The sequence below is a fragment of the Neovison vison genome, chromosome X (assembly GCF_020171115.1).
Source record: "Neovison vison isolate M4711 chromosome X, ASM_NN_V1, whole genome shotgun sequence".
Classification (NCBI taxonomy): Eukaryota; Metazoa; Chordata; class Mammalia; order Carnivora; family Mustelidae; genus Neogale; species Neogale vison.
This window is the reverse complement of record NC_058105.1, coordinates 32,760,414-32,776,143: the sequence shown is the minus strand read 5'-3', so window position 1 is coordinate 32,776,143 and position 15,730 is coordinate 32,760,414. Positions and strand designations below refer to the sequence as shown.

The window sequence follows — 15,730 nt, the reverse complement described above, 5'->3', positions numbered from 1 at the left end:
GTCAGTAAACACAATGTGATTGTGTGTGTGTGTGTGTGTGTGTGTGTGTATCTGTGTCTGTGTCTGATATCACCATTATCAGATGGTGATAATGGCTATGATGTAAGATAGAGTAGGATATGGGGGGGTCTTTTTGTTAGGAAAGGATGGGAAAGCCTCGTTAACAAGATGACATTTGAGCAGAGGTTTAAAAAGAAGTGAGAGAGTAGGTCACGTGACTATCTAGGGCAAGAGAATTCGTCAGTCAGGGATAGCATTTGTGAAGGCCTTGAGGGCCGAGTGTGCGTGCGGAGTAAGAGGCTTACCAAGGAAGCTGGTGTGACTGCGGTGCAGCAAACTGGAAGAAAGAGGTAGGAACTGAGGTCTTCGGAGTAGTGGCAATGCTGGTGTGTATGTGGGCTGGGAGAGGGATGGAGTTTATATCATGGAAGACCTTGTAAGTCCTGTTAAAAAAGGAGAAGACACTGGAGACGTTTGAACAGTAGAGTGACATTATTTGATGTTTACAGATTGTCTACCTAAGCTGTGTCTTTCATTGTGTATTCTTTGTTGGTCATTGCTAAGCCACACTTGAGTTCATAACTTCGTTTAGAAGGCAAAGAGTGGGTTTAGAGCTGTTTAGGCAATTTTAGGTAATTGTTAATAATATTGATTATGTTTAATTAATAATACTTGTCATCATTTGTTTTCAGCGTCATTACAATAACAGCAATAATAGCAACAACATACTTAAATGCTACCATTTACTTAGTGCCTGCTCTGTGTACTTTCTATATATGTTATTTCCCACAATCTGCAATTACCTGTGAGGAGGCACTGCTTTTCTTCCTATTTCATGTTTGTAGAAATGTGAACATGAATCACTCTCCAGAAAATATTTTATTTATGCTGCTATGTATCTTATGCCAAACTACATCTATCTTTTGGTAGAAAGCAACGATGGAATAGTCTAGTGCATAACTGGTTTATTTATTTGGCTTACTTACCATTTTTTTAAAAAAGATTTTATTTATTTGAGAGAGAGAGTACAGAGGGAGGGGAAGAGAGAGAAGCAGACTCCCTGCTGAGTAGAGAGCCCAGTGTGGGGCTCGATCCCAGGACCCTGAGATCATGAGCTGTGCTGAAGGCAGACTCTTAACCAACCGAGCCACCCAGGCGCCCCTGGCTTACTTGCTTTTGACAAGTAATCATGGTGGTTTGATCCAAATGGAAACTATTCATTGAATGTACTATATTCCAGTTACCGTACTAAATGCTTTATTATGCATTGTCTCATTTAATCCTTACAATAGCCCGGACAAAGAAGCTGGAACTCAGATGTGATGTAACTTATCTAAGGTAACACAGCTGGTAAATAGAAGAACAGGGACCCATTTAGGTGCATCTGACTGCAGGGCTTGCATTTTGAACTGCTGTGCTCTATGATTAAATATGGGCAAGAATAGATAGGTCTTCAAAACTATTAACAGTATGTTTGGCATTGCATATTTCAAAATCTTCCTTATTTTATTTTTAGCTGGTGGATGTAGAGCCATCGGTGGTTGGATGTTTAGGTCCCTTTGGAGTGGTACAATAACCTAAGTTCCTATAAACCTGTATCATGATGGTACTGTTCCTTCTAGGTCAGCCTCTGTGACAATCAGCCACATTATTGCCTTGATCTGTCCACATGATCCCTGTGTTGTTTATCTCATCATCTGAACCGTCTGGTCCTTGAGACCAGCGATGGCCATGGCATGCTTATTACTTTGAATATGTAACATGTGGAAAAATATATTTTTCATTGCAGTCTGTCCAACACAAGTTACAAAAACGGTAACAAGGACAAAATGCAAAGCTGAATTGCTGGAGGAGAAATGAGAGTGGGGAGAGGAGGAGCTGTGAGAAGGAAGGGGATGTGATAGATGGGGTGGGGGGAGAGAAAGAAGGAAAGAGAGAGAAACTGGCAAATGGACAATATATTACCAGTAGGAGTCTTCCAACAGCTACCAGTCTACAGTAAACTCTGCAAGATTCTCCTTTCACTTCCATCTCCTTATCCTAACTAAGAACTCCCCCTAAGGCTTGCTCATATTCGCAAAGTCAAAGAAAGAAAAATTGTTATAAAGAGTTTATTTCTTTAAAATAAATGAGACTAGAATCTCCTGGAAACTAGCAGGAACATTTTAATTATCTCTGTATTTTCAACACCTGGCGCAAGGCCTGGTTCATGGTAGGGCCCAAGAAGGTGTTATTGAAAAAAACATGTGTCTCAACAAAGTTCAACCTCTAGAGATGGTGTGGATAATGTCAGCTGTATCCTACATGAGCACCCCGAGGGCTAGCTTTGTAGTGTCAAATCCAACTTTTCCAGTACTGATGGTGTTTGGTCCAAATGGTTGATAAAGGGGATGATCCTGCCATTCTTTCATTTTCCATGTACTTCTGTCCTGGAGAAAGGAGGACCATTCACTTCTCTAGCTTCCATGCTTTAATCTCCAAAGAAGCACAGAACAGCCATAATTAACCTACTGGCCCCAAATCAATGAATGATTCTCAAGGATTTACTTTTTAACAACCAGAGCAATGAGCTCGATCTTCCTCACCTGTCACCTCTACTGTACTATGCTGCCTAGAGTTTGCTGTCTGAACAGTGGGAAAACATTATGGGTAGGTTAGCTAGCTGGATATGTAATAGAACTCACATTTTTGACCAACTCTATTATTCATCCTATGTCTAACAGAGGAGCTCCTGGAGCTTCTCAGAGTATTTGGCAAAATTTTAAGGGGAAAAAAATAGAAATTTACAATCTGATAGAAAAAATATATTTATTTTGAAAGTATGGGACCAGTTATGTACTCATTGTCATTTTCTTTCATATACGCTTACAGTTTTAGATTTCTTTTTTTTTTTAAAGATTTTATTTATTTATTTAACAGAGCGAGATCACAAGCAGGCTGAGAGGCAGGCAGAGAGAGAGGAGGAAGCAGGCTCCCTGCTGAGCAGAGAGCCCGATGCGGGCCTCAATCCCAGGACCCTGAGATCATGACCTGAGCTGAAGGCAGTGGCTTAACCCACTGAGCCACCCAGGCGCCCCAGTTTTAGATTTCTTTAGAAAGCTTTCCCAGTACTCCAAAAAGATTTGTACAGCCAATTAAGTTATGTAAACAAAGCCCTAAACTGTTGCAATTCAAGCTCTTTTCACCTTATTGACTCCATCTTAGCTACAGGCATTCATTTTTGAGTTAAGAGTCAGTAAAGAAAAATCTTGTCTTTACAACATTTTACCTGTGAGATTTGCTCTGAGTATATTATATTTATCAGTTATTCCCATTTCCCGAGTTATCTGGCTAATTTTTTTAAGAGCGTTTTTCTGATTGCCTTTAACCCAGAAATTCCCAGAATGCTTAGAAGTCCCTCTTGAATTGGGGAAATTAATTCATCTTGTGCCTCATATTCACCAGAATGGCATAGTGAACATCGTGGCTGGGCTTTGAGCCCAAGTTCCATACTTCATGAGCTGGTTGATTTCGGGCGAGTTATTTAAACCTCTGTCTGCTTCAGGGTCCGAATTTCTCCTCTCCTTATTTATGAAACAAGGATGAGAACTGTCTCTCAGGATTGTTGAGAGGTTTATAGGGTACGTTTGTTGAGTGCACAGCATCGTGCCTGGTTCCCCCTCCCTACTTTATTCACAGTCTTTGATGTCAGCACCTCCCTCACAACCCCTGGGGACTTCATGTCTGGAGAAACGAAAAGTGGCTTCTCTTCACAAAGAGGTTGGGGACCTTCAGATAGAATCAACGCTAGAGGCTATTTACATGACATTTATTTTTTTGCATTAATGCCAAAGAAACCTGACTGGGAGTTTAGCACAAATAGCTCAACAAGAATGCATAAAGTCAGGGGGAAGTAGACTTACACTGACAGGACTAAATGTTCACTGAATGAGTGTTCAGTTTACTGCAATCTGTGGGGCCAAGACTCATGCCATTGAAAATAACTAAAGCACAATGAAAATAGTATGCAAGGTTGTTGTTAAAGTTCATTCATTTGTGTTTTGATTTGTTATCTTTTTCTCTAGACAATGTCTTCTGGAATTTCTAGGCTACAGTTCATCTTTTTAAAAAATATTTTATTTATTTGACAGAAAGAGAGAGAGAGTGTGAGCACAAGCGGGGGGGGGGCAGCAGAGGGAGAAGGAGAAGCAGGCTCTCCACTGAGCAGGGAGCCTGATGTGGGGCTTGATCCTGGGACCTGGGATCATGACCAGAGCTGAAGGCAAATGTTTAACCCATTGAACCACCCATGTGTCCCTATAGTTTATCTTTTAAGCTTAAAGTAAGAGGAGAATAGAGGCTGAAAGAAGGGGAAAGGAGAGAGGTTGCTAATGGGTAGTAAGTTTCTTTTAGAGGTAATGAAACTGTTCTGGACTTATATAGTGGTGATAGTTGCACAGCTTTGTGAATATGCTGAAGACCATTGAATTGTACATTTTAAATGGGTACATTTATGGTATGTGAATTATATCTTGACTTTTGAAAAAGATGAATAATTTTGATTGTGTGACCAATATAAACTAGGACCAATATGAAACAAGAGTGTTAATGGTGAAGTAAGATACAACATAATTGTATGAAATTGTATCAACTTCCAGATATCTGAACATGAACTCTTTCCTGTGGGGCTACGCTGGAAATTATTTACACTAAAAATTCTTCTTTTGGTTGCAGATTTTACAAATCTGTATTGAACACCATGAATCCAAATATTAGTAGGATAAATACCTAAAATCTTAAGCAGTCTCAGAATTCCCAGTGATAAGTGTCCTGTTTTTCATTTTCTTGGAGTAAAAGCCCTATAATCCTTCAAGAACTTCTTGTCACTTGACTTCCTGACATTTGCTCTATCTTCTAATCTTCCATTGTTTTGTACCTCCAAAGCAAATTATATTCAAAGCTGTACAGGGGCACCTGGGTGGCTCAATTGGTTAAGCCTCTGACTTTTGGTTTCAGCTCAGGTCATGAACTCAGGGTCGTGGAGTTGAGACCTGCATTGGGTTCCACGCTCAGTGTAGAGTCAGCTTCAGATTCTCTCTCTCTCCCCTCCCTGTGTGCTCCTCCCCCTGCTCGTGCACATGCTCCCTCTCTCTCTCTGTAAAACAAATAAAGAAGTAAATAAATAAACAAAGCTTTACAATGTATTGTTATTTTTCTGTCCTTTTAGGGGTCTCAGGGAGAGGTTGAGTAGATGAGTCCCTCAATCAAAGCCAAATAATCATTTGTTTTTATTATTTTCTCTGAATTTATGGGTAGTTTTTGAGAGATGTTCTTTTGGCCCCTTCCCTCTCTCTTCATTGTAGACACAAACAATGAGGTGTTGCTTTTACCCACCCCCATTCTCCAACTTTGAGAGCTTGTCTTATTTGAGTTAATCATACAAAAGCTTCTATGCTGCTTGGAGCAGGGACTTGACTGTAGCTTCATCAATAAAAAAAGTATCAATATAATTGGATGGCAACTAGAAATTAAGGCTCAAAGAGGCAAAACCAGTGGAGAGAATGATTTGGAGGACTCATCAGTCTGGCTTCTAGAATGGTTATACCTGCTATAGAATTTCCCAGAGCTGAAGTGAAATATACTCCCAGTTACCAGTTTTCCTGGTCTGATTGCATAATCACCAAGCCAGATATCCTCTATTGGTATTGGGAAGGAGATAGAGAGGGTGCTTTAAATAAGGAACACAGCTTTATAGTCATTGAAAAGTGGTATATCCTTATTATAAAATAATACAGTAGCAGTCAAGGTGGTATATCAGATTTGTGAGAATTTTCTAAAAGATTTTATTTATTTATTTATTTATGGAACAGAGTGAGATAACATGAGTTGGGGGAGGGACAAAGGAAGAGGGAGAGAATCAGGCAGACTCTGTGCTGAGCACATGGCCTGATTCAAGGCTTGATCTCATGACCCTGAGATCATGACCTGAGTGTAAATCAAGAGTCAGATGTTTAACCAACTGAGCCACCCAGGTGCCCCCAGATTTGTGAGAATTTTGTTGGTGTGACTCAATCTCTGAAAGCCTGGGATGTTTGAAAAAGTTCTTGTTCTGGACTTCAAGACTAATGAGAGCCAATCTGACAACATCTCTCCCAAAACATCCTCATTACCTAACAGTGATGCTTAAATATTGCTAAGACAACTGGCCAGTTGGTGTATTTAATTAATTGGCCATATTGGATAATTTAATCAAGCTAATTGTAAGAAAGGGCCAAATTCCTTTACCCACTTATGTCCTGTAGCTGGCAGTGTGAAATGCATTGACAAAAGACAGATTAAATACAGCCAGAGTTTACTAACATGTGCATTAGGCATACACGTGGAAAACTCAGTGATGAGTAACTCAAAGTGGTGGGCAGAACTTGGGCTTGTATAGCGTCTTAACAAAAGAACAACAGGCGCCTGGGTGGCTCAGTGGGTTAAGCCGCTGCCTTCAGCTCAGGTCATGATCTCAGGGTCCTGGGATCGAGTCCCACATCGGGCTCTCTGCTCGGCAGGCAGCCTGCTTCCCACCCCCCCTCTCTCTGCCAGCCTCTCTACCTACCTGTAATCTCTCTCTGTCAAATAAATAAATAAAATCTTAAAAAAAAAACAAAAAAAAAAACCCAAAAGAACAACAAATTTATAGAGAAGGGACAAAAGAAAAAGGGTTTAGGCTTTTAGAGTGGCAAGCTGTAAGAAGGTAAACATACGGAGAAAACGCATAGAAGATAGGAATTATTTAGTAAGATTTGTTATGTAGATTCTTTTTGGTGTCCATCTCTGGGCTGTTGACAGTCTAGAGCTGTTAGTCATTAAGAGTTCTGTCCTTGGGGTACCTGGGTGGCTCAGTGGGTTAATCCTCTGCCTTTGGCTCAGGTCATGATCTCAGGGTCCTGGGATCAAGCCCCACATTGGGCTCTCTGCTCAGTGGGGAGTCTGCTTCCCCCTCTCTCTCTGCCTGTCTCTCTGCCTACTTGTGATCTCTCTTTGCCTCTATCAAATAAATAAATAAAGTCTTTAAAAAAAACAAACTAAGAGTTTTTTAAAAAAGAGTTCTGTCCTTTTGGGTAAAGGAAAGAGAGACACATTTACAAATTCATATCCTGCTTTCAGGCAAATAGAAGGAGGGCAGACAGTTTTTCTTCTGTCTGCTTCTGCTCAATTGTCTCTTGCTTAAAATAATCCTTATACCAAAGTGGCATATTTTGGATAGTATGTTATAACACCCTATCTAATCAATTGAGTCAGTCAAATAAGTAGGGGGAAATGCCAGATCAGTTAAGTGAATGTAAACTAAAAATAAAGACAATTATCAATTTTTTATTTTTCTATCAGTTGGGTTACACAGCATTGAGATGCTATGTGGTAGAACTCAGGTGCCTCTGTGAGATCCTGGTTTGAACGTGATGCTCAGGCCTGCAGATGCCTTTGGGGCAAAGGGAAATTGGAACTCTTCCTTCTCCTTATGTTCTTGGGACCAGATTCAGCTGGAAACAACTGGTCTCAGGAATGTACTGAATCAGACATCTACTCATTTCACCACATGGATTCTACCTTATTAACTGATTTAAATCCCTCTCAGTTACTCTCTATATGATGCCTAAGCAGACAATTTGATGCAAACAATTACTCATATTGGCCATTTTGCTGAATTTTTAGGCTGGTTTCTGCAAAATGAATAATCTGATTGTTAGCTCTTTTTCACTTGCGTTCATTCTGATGTTATTGTTCTCATTGTATTGGAAACTAAAGAGAGGCACAAAGAGAATCTGGAAAGACATATCAATAATGAGCAATCTTCTTAACTATCCTCCTTTCAGGGATATCCAGGTCTGGAAAAATACAGTGGCAATTAAAATAAAGCTCCCTTATGGGTAAGTGAATTGAAAAAGATTGGTGTTAAGTCTGTATGTGGCTATCTTTCTGTGTGTATGCATGCGTGTATGCGTGTGGCTCATGCACACACACATGTTTATAGAACTTGGTAGAAATGGAAATGCTATTGGTCTGGATAGGGACTCAGGTGGCTGGGGTGGGGGATTATAAATGACCTTAAAAAACTTAAGCTGAAAAAGATGGTCCCCACACATTTAATTATTCCATAATCTGCACTTCTAATCCTCACCTATAGAACCAGGGCATTATTTCCTGACTTTAGCACTTAGTAATTCCTGTTCTCCTTCAAAGCCTCATCTGTGTGTATGAGTGGGCGTGAGAGGGACAAATCATGTTTTTTTTTTCCTGAACTTTGTGTCCTTCTAGCAGAGGAGAAAGTCCTTTCAAGAACATCTTTTTTTTTTTAAACCTGGTCGTTTAAATTTTACTGTTAAGTAATCTCATGATAAATAATAGGTATTCACTAGAAAAAAATTAAAGTGATTTACCATTGTTTAATTCTGCTAGCCAAGCCGCACTTGCCCTGAAGAGCTGCATAATTTATTCAAATGACCTGGGGCTTTTAAAGTCAATCTTCCAGCAGAAAAATTACCCCCTGTCCCCAGGAGAGTGAATTTTTTTGCATTGTACGGCTTTCCTACGACTGACATTTATTTGACTCACAAGTGTATTTACATTGTTGGCTTAACTCAGAGTTCTTTGCCGAATCAATAATATGCTGTATTTCTTGCTTCAAGTGGTGTCAATATTATTGTTATTTCTTTTTAAAAAAAAAAAAACCTTTTTCCCTTCGTTCCCTGCAGTTACAAAGTTTTTCTTTGAGTTGTGAAAATTTTTGCTTCTAAAATTATGAGGAAGCCGAGTAAATGTTCTTTTAATCTTCTGGGAAATGTGTGCCTCTTTAAACTTTATTTACGTCAGAACTTACTGTAATGAAGGACAAAAGCTCTAGACAAGGTCCCCTGCTCCTCGGGGGTGTTCAAGGCTAGGTCTCCCAGAGGCGAGCCTGCAGTTTGTTCTCAAACGTTTATAGCTTACCTCCTGGCTGTTTCTTTGCAACCGGCCCGAGAGGGGGCTAGAAATAGAGCAGGGTGGGAATCTGACCCATGGTGACCACTCAGGGGGCTCTGGCCTGGAAAATTCCCCTGTATGTGGCAAAAACAAACATCAGAAATGGAGGGAGAAACTAGGCTTAAACAAAGAGTGAAACCAGTTCCTGTTGCATCTCTCCTGCCGATAACCATATGTGCCCGCTCCTTCATTTCCCAGACATCAGCGCTCCATCATCTGGACAGAACCTCCACCTGAGTCTGTCCAGAGCATAAGTAAAAAATATTTTAAAATGTGACGCAGTGGTATGTATGTATCTTAGGAGCATTTCCTCAATGTGCAAACTCAGTCTAACCGAAAGAGTCACCAAGTGTGGTGGTGTGCAAACCTTCGAATCCTACTGTGTTTTTCAGGCAAGGGTTGACCTCTTCTTTCTGGTCCCACGTGCCACAGGACTGACTGCAATATGGGGAATGAAATTAAGGAAAATCTGTTCTCCCACATAACAGTCCTTCAAACTCTTTCCCCCTCCTTTAGTGTTTTTGTGACAGCGTGTGAATGATCGGCTGTGGCTTTTTGTAAATGTCACATGCTTTCTGTTTGCCAGGACAAAGAACAAGAGGAAAGGGCCAGCGAGGGCTTATTCCATTAACGTGGAGGTTAAGAGCATGGACTCCGTCATGAGATTGCGTCTATTAAAATTCAGATGTCCTGGGGCGCCTGGGTGGCTCAGTGGGTTAAGCCTCTGACTTCGGCTCAGGTCATGATCTCAGGGTCCTGGGATCGAGTCCTGCATTGGGCTCTCTGCTCAGCAGGGAGCCTGCTTCCTCCTCTTTCTCTCTCTGCCTGCCTTTCTGCCTACTTGTGATCTCTGTCTGTCAAATAAATAAATAAAATCTTAAAAAAAATTCAGATGTCCTCCATTTAATAGCTAGGTGACCTCAGGGAAGTCATTTAACCTCAGTGAGCCCTAGCTTCCCGATTTGGATAATGGAAGTAATAGCAAGAATTTATAATGGCATCTACCATATGGAAAGCATGGTTGCAGGCACCTTCAATGTATTAGCTCATTTAATTTTCAAAACTCTGTGATGTAGGTAATTAACATCATCCCCATTTCTCAGATGAGAAAAACAGACATGGAGATGGAAAGGAACTTGGCCAAGGTCACAGGCTAAGGAAGTGGGTACAGCTGAGCTTGTGGTCTGGCATTTGTATCCTGAAGGCCATGTACAGGCCAGTACATTTCATTGGTACAGGCCAGTACATTTCATTGGCTCTCTCTGAAATTACTGAACACTCAGCACGGTGTTTGGCACTTAGAGTTTATTGTTGGCTGTTAGTCTCACTGCCGTCCCCAGTTCTGATCTTTCTTTCTTTTGTCACCCTTGCTCCTATGGGACTGATCTGTAAGGTTGGTCACCCTCACCAAAAAAAAAGAAAGAAAGAAAGATCTGAGTCGTGGTGGTTGCCGTGATCCTTCTTCACCTTTGTGGGCTTTGTGTTTAAATCTCAAACAGGACAGGGACCTATGAAAGGAGGCACTATTTGCTAATACCTCTTTTCGAAGACATGAAAATTATATGCCTCCTATCACCACTTCTCCAGCAACCAGCCAACAAAAATTGCTTGAAGCAAGGGAGAAGTTTTAGAAAGTTCAGACTTCGAGTAAAGTCGCTACTGTACTTTAATGAATAGAGGTAAAAATCTCAAAAAGTAATGAAGGTGATAACAGACATTGGTGGACAAAAGGTCGCTTCTACTAGAATAAATTCTCTATTCTCCACTCCTTAACTCGCCTTAGAATGTCAGTATCAGGGAAAAAGAAAGAGAAAATTCTGCAAATAATTATATTCTTCTTTTAAAGTAAGCCACTGATTTCAAAATTCTCTAACACATTTGTGGAAACTTCATTTTTTTGTTTGAGATTTATTTGAATGAGCTGTTATGATTGGAGACAGTGAGAATTTCAGATTAATGTTTTGCAGCCAAAAAAAAAAAAACCTCTCTGGAAAGCTGGCAAGTGTTCATAAGTCAGCCCTAGAATTATGTAGGTTGAAGGCTCCCAGTGGACAGACCGAACATATAAGAAGGAAACCAGAGATCTAGTGCTATTACGTCCCCGAGTCTAAGGGAACGAATAAGCACAGAATTAAAAGCATTCTTCAGCCTGAATTTTTAAGGTAGGTCTGCACAATTTCTATGTACTGTATTTGGAGAGTAGAACATACATTAAGTGAAAGTGCTTTTTTATGGATGAACTTTCCCTTTTTTCCTGTATTTTAACACTGTATTTTGCAAAACTCCTAAATTCTTTCACTGCTGTTTCTCTTACAGGAGTGCGCTTAGGAACTGGGCAAGCTGATTTATGATAACTAAGTTTTAAACTCCAACGACCAGTAAGTCTTCGAGCGGGTTTATTTGAGATTCTTTCATGATTCTTTGTTAGGTCAAGATAATGAGAGAAGGCACTTTAGACAAAAATGATAACTTTGCTGTTTACTAGGAGATTCTTTGGTGATTGTGCTGTTCATTGAGTCGTTTCTATGTATTTTGAAACTATCAAAAGTAATAGTCTTCCCTTTACTGTGTTTATTTCCAGCTAATTTTCTTTTGTCTTAAAGTAATGCTGCTCCTAAAAACCAAACCAAACCAAACCAAACCCAGTATCACAAAAACCTGCACCCTGATTATGACATTTGAGAGCCATACAACACTGTTCCTATTTTGTTGTGTTAAAAGTGAAATGATAGCAAACGAAAATGATACAATTAGCTCATGATTCATCATTGACGTTCAATTCTTATTTCACTGAGCAATCAAAACGATTTCTGCTTGACTCTAAATCAGATTTGGCTATTTTTTTCCCTTGTTCTTTTCCTAATTGAAAAAGAAAATGGATTTCCTTTTAAGCAGATTAAACATCTAGATCGAAAACTAATGGTCTCTATTAAAATGCGAACAGGGGGCTTTTAGAAATATGTACCTACTCCAGAGCTCCCTGCTAATGATACTATTATTGTGGAAACAATGGAAAAGTAGAAGTAAAGGAATTTGGATTAAATTAGTAAAAAAACCAGCCCTACCCCCCAAGTCAATATGTTCTTTTTGCATATTCTCTTGCAGTCTTTTGTGCACTTACTTATTTTTTCGATAGCTTATATTACTTATATTTTCCATAGCTGTAATGATTTGTACATAATTAGTTACTTGAAATAAGGCATTTCTCTATGCAACAACGGACAGCAATGTGGTTTCTAGAAAGTATGCAGCCTGAGAGATGTGCTTAGGTGTTTTTGAAATAGTAACTTTTCTTCTTTCTTGACTCCTTCTCATTTGTTTCCCCTATTTCTTACCCACACTAAACTTTTGAACTATGATTTTCTTGAAGGCTTCTGAAAATATGATGGAAACAGTGGGCAAAAGGGAGTTTTGTCTAGCATTTTCAGTCCCTGAGGCTGATAGGTCTTACCTGCTTGGTACTGTTGAGGAAATTCCCTTTTCTTTTTCAAGAAGCAAAATCCTCTCTTATTTCACAAGGCATGGCTGTGTTTCCCAGTGTTTTCCTATAATCACCCACCTTTTCCTTTTTTTTTTGCTTTCAACAAACTTTCAAAATGCTAATGATTTCATAATGTCCTACACTCTGTATGTTTACTGGGAGTTCCATTTTTTTTTTTAAATTTTCACAGAAGGCATAAGAACTGGGAACCACCGAGCTTGCAGTATGAAGAACAACGTCACCCTTGCCACCATCAGCAAAAACATTACCAACAGCCTTCACTTCGGACTCGTGAACTTCATCGGCAATGAGTCGACCTTTAACTGTTCACATAAGCCATCAGATAAGCATTTAGATGCAATTCCTATCCTCTACTATATTATTTTTGTGATTGGATTTCTTGTCAATACTATTGTGGTTACACTGTTCTGTTGTCAAAAGGGTCCCAAAAAGGTGTCCAGCATTTACATCTTCAACCTGGCTGTGGCTGACTTGCTGCTGTTGGCCACTCTTCCTCTCTGGGCCACCTATTACTCTTACAGATATGACTGGCTCTTTGGACCTGTGATGTGCAAAGTATTTGGTTCTTTCCTGACACTGAACATGTTTGCAAGCATTTTTTTTATCACCTGCATGAGCGTTGATAGGTACCAGTCTGTCATCTATCCCTTTCTGTCTCAGAGAAGAAATCCCTGGCAAGCGTCTTATATTGTTCCCCTTGTTTGGTGTATGGCCTGTCTGTCCTCATTGCCAACATTCTATTTCCGAGATGTCCGAACCATTGAGTATTTGGGAGTGAACGCCTGCATTATGGCCTTCCCCCCCGAGAAATATGCCCAATGGTCAGCTGGGATTGCCTTAATGAAAAATATCCTTGGTTTTATTATCCCTTTAATATTCATAGCCACATGCTATTTCGGAATCAGAAAACACTTACTGAAGACCAATAGCTATGGGAAGAACAGAATAACTCGTGACCAGGTCCTGAAGATGGCAGCTGCTGTTGTCCTCGCGTTCATCATCTGTTGGCTCCCCTTCCACGTTCTGACCTTCCTGGATGCTCTGGCCTGGATGGGTGTCATTAATAGCTGTGAAGTTATAGCAGTCATTGACCTGGCACTTCCTTTTGCCATCCTCCTGGGATTCACCAACAGCTGCATTAATCCCTTTCTGTATTGTTTTGTTGGTAACCGGTTCCAACAGAAGCTCCGCCGTGTGTTTAGGGTTCCAATTACTTGGCTCCAAGGCAAGCGAGAGAGTGTGTCGTGCCGAAAAAACAGCTCCCTTAGAGAAATGGAGACCTTTGTGTCTTAAACACCAGAGTGGAATGCGTGTTCACAACACGGCTACTTGGTTCGAGGGTCCCCTGAATGATCGTTCAATGCCTTTAGTCAAGGAGTAAGTTTCTCCCTTCATGTAATCTCTTCTCACTCTCCTAGAACAGGAAGCCAAATGGACCTCAAGTGTCACCCAGTGACTTTCAGGAATGGCCTGTTTCCTTCAGTTTCTGGGTAACAATAGTGTCATTGGGAGGACAGAACCATGACCTCGAAGTCACTCAGGAGTTCTCTCCAATGATAAGTAATAGCAAATTGTGACTGGTGATTTGGGGTTTCAGATTTCTCCTTGACAGACGCTGAAGTTGGTTGTTGTTGTTGTTGATTTTTATATTCATTTTCATCAGGCTTTCCTCTTGAACCGAAGCCAGTTTTTTTTTTTTAACTCATCGCATTATTTACAAGACATCATGCTAAGAAACATGAGCATTCCTAAGTGAAGTACACTACAGTAGATTATTCAGTCTCTAAACATATGCCTTTTACTTTAAAAATACTATAAATAATAAATATTTACATTTTATTTGAGCACAAGTTGATATTTAACATATAGCTACATATCGAGTAGAGCTAGGAATGTAGATTAGATCACCTGTACTCCTGCATTTATCTTATTTTTATGGTTAGAGGAAGTAGAATATATAATAACATAGATTTGAGATTAACAAATATTTGAGTGTTCACTAAACTCTGAATATATGCTATTTAGAACTTTCTATCCATTTTAATTATTGTTTGAAGATTTCTATGTTCTCTGACAATTTTTTGAAGATAATAACTAAACACCGTGTTGTGTTATAAAATGTAAAGGTCACTTTTTACATCCTTGACCTTTTGGTGCTTTGATATATAGGAAGTTGACTTGTCTTTTATTATTGATGCTTTGGTTCTGGGTGGCTTCCCAAAATATCTGAAGGGCTTCTTTAACTCATTAGTTTGTAATCAACCTTTATCAGGCATGGGAAAAAGTTATGCCAGAATGGAGTTTTGATACCCAGGGAGACAAAGAGATCTAGCAAACGATAAGTTTGGTGTCACACACAAAAACCTACCTGTCAGGGCAGTGCGATGTGTCTTTGAAGGTAGAGGCCATGGGGTGGTCTGAACATACACCTATGGCTTCTGTTTCTTCCGGATTTTATAGGATTGTGTGACACTCTCTTAAATCAGTCACTGGTCCATGAATCTCCTTTTCCACACTATTAGAACTCCTGTCAGAGAAGTAACTGACTGAGTTATCTACAGTTTACTTAAGAGTATGAGTCCTAATTTTAGAAGTTAGACATTTCATTCAGTACCAGCCCCACATTATACCAGGTTGTCTAGCACCTTTCTAGACCAACGCTGACCTCTGAGGTAGACACAGAGTTTCAAAGACTTCATGTGTCTGCCAGGTTCCAGGGCTATAGATTAAAGCGTTCTCTCATCCCACTTTCTGGGAAATGCCTACTTTCATGTAATCTATTATTATCAACAAAATAAATAGCTAAATGTGTAACCAACTCTAACTTCATATTTTAAATAATTTTGTAAAACATTACATATAAATAAAATCTTTAATTGGAAGATGATGTGTACTTACTTTTTGTTTTAAAAAATATTTATTTATTTGAGAGGGAGAGAGTGGGGAGGAGGGCCAGAGGGAGAGGGAGAAAATCCCAAGCAGACTCCACACTGAGCATGGAGCCTGATGCGGGTCTCAATCTCACAACCCTGAGATCATGACCTGAGCTGAAATCAAGAGCTGGATACTTCACTGACTGAGCCACCTAGGTGCCTTGTACTTCTCTTTTTTTTAAATTTTATTTTGACTACTCCCAAGTATAGATTCTCACCTTCTGTTGTATCTGTATCGTCCTTACAGTCGCTACTGATACTTTTTAATCTCGGTCCCCATCATTCCTTATCTGGTTTCTTCATGCAC

The 15,730-nt window shown here is 39.8% G+C and overlaps 1 protein-coding gene across 1 annotated transcript; it reads left to right on the top strand.

Moving 5' to 3' along the window:
- The first annotated feature begins 318 nt into the window (after positions 1–318).
- On the top strand, positions 319–15,299 carry AGTR2 (angiotensin II receptor type 2). Its single transcript, XM_044234644.1, has 4 exons — positions 319–350; positions 7,842–7,895; positions 11,305–11,366; positions 12,660–15,299. The coding sequence occupies exon 4, from the start codon at positions 12,695–12,697 to the stop codon at positions 13,781–13,783; it is 1,089 nt and encodes a 362-aa protein (XP_044090579.1). The 5' UTR covers positions 319–350; positions 7,842–7,895; positions 11,305–11,366; positions 12,660–12,694; the 3' UTR covers positions 13,784–15,299.
- The last annotated feature ends 431 nt before the right edge of the window (positions 15,300–15,730 follow it).

Excerpts from the sequence above, each read along its gene's own strand:
- AGTR2 (XM_044234644.1), top strand. The coding sequence starts at position 12,695 with ATGAAGAACAACGTCACCCTTGCCACCATCAGCAAAAACATTACCAAC.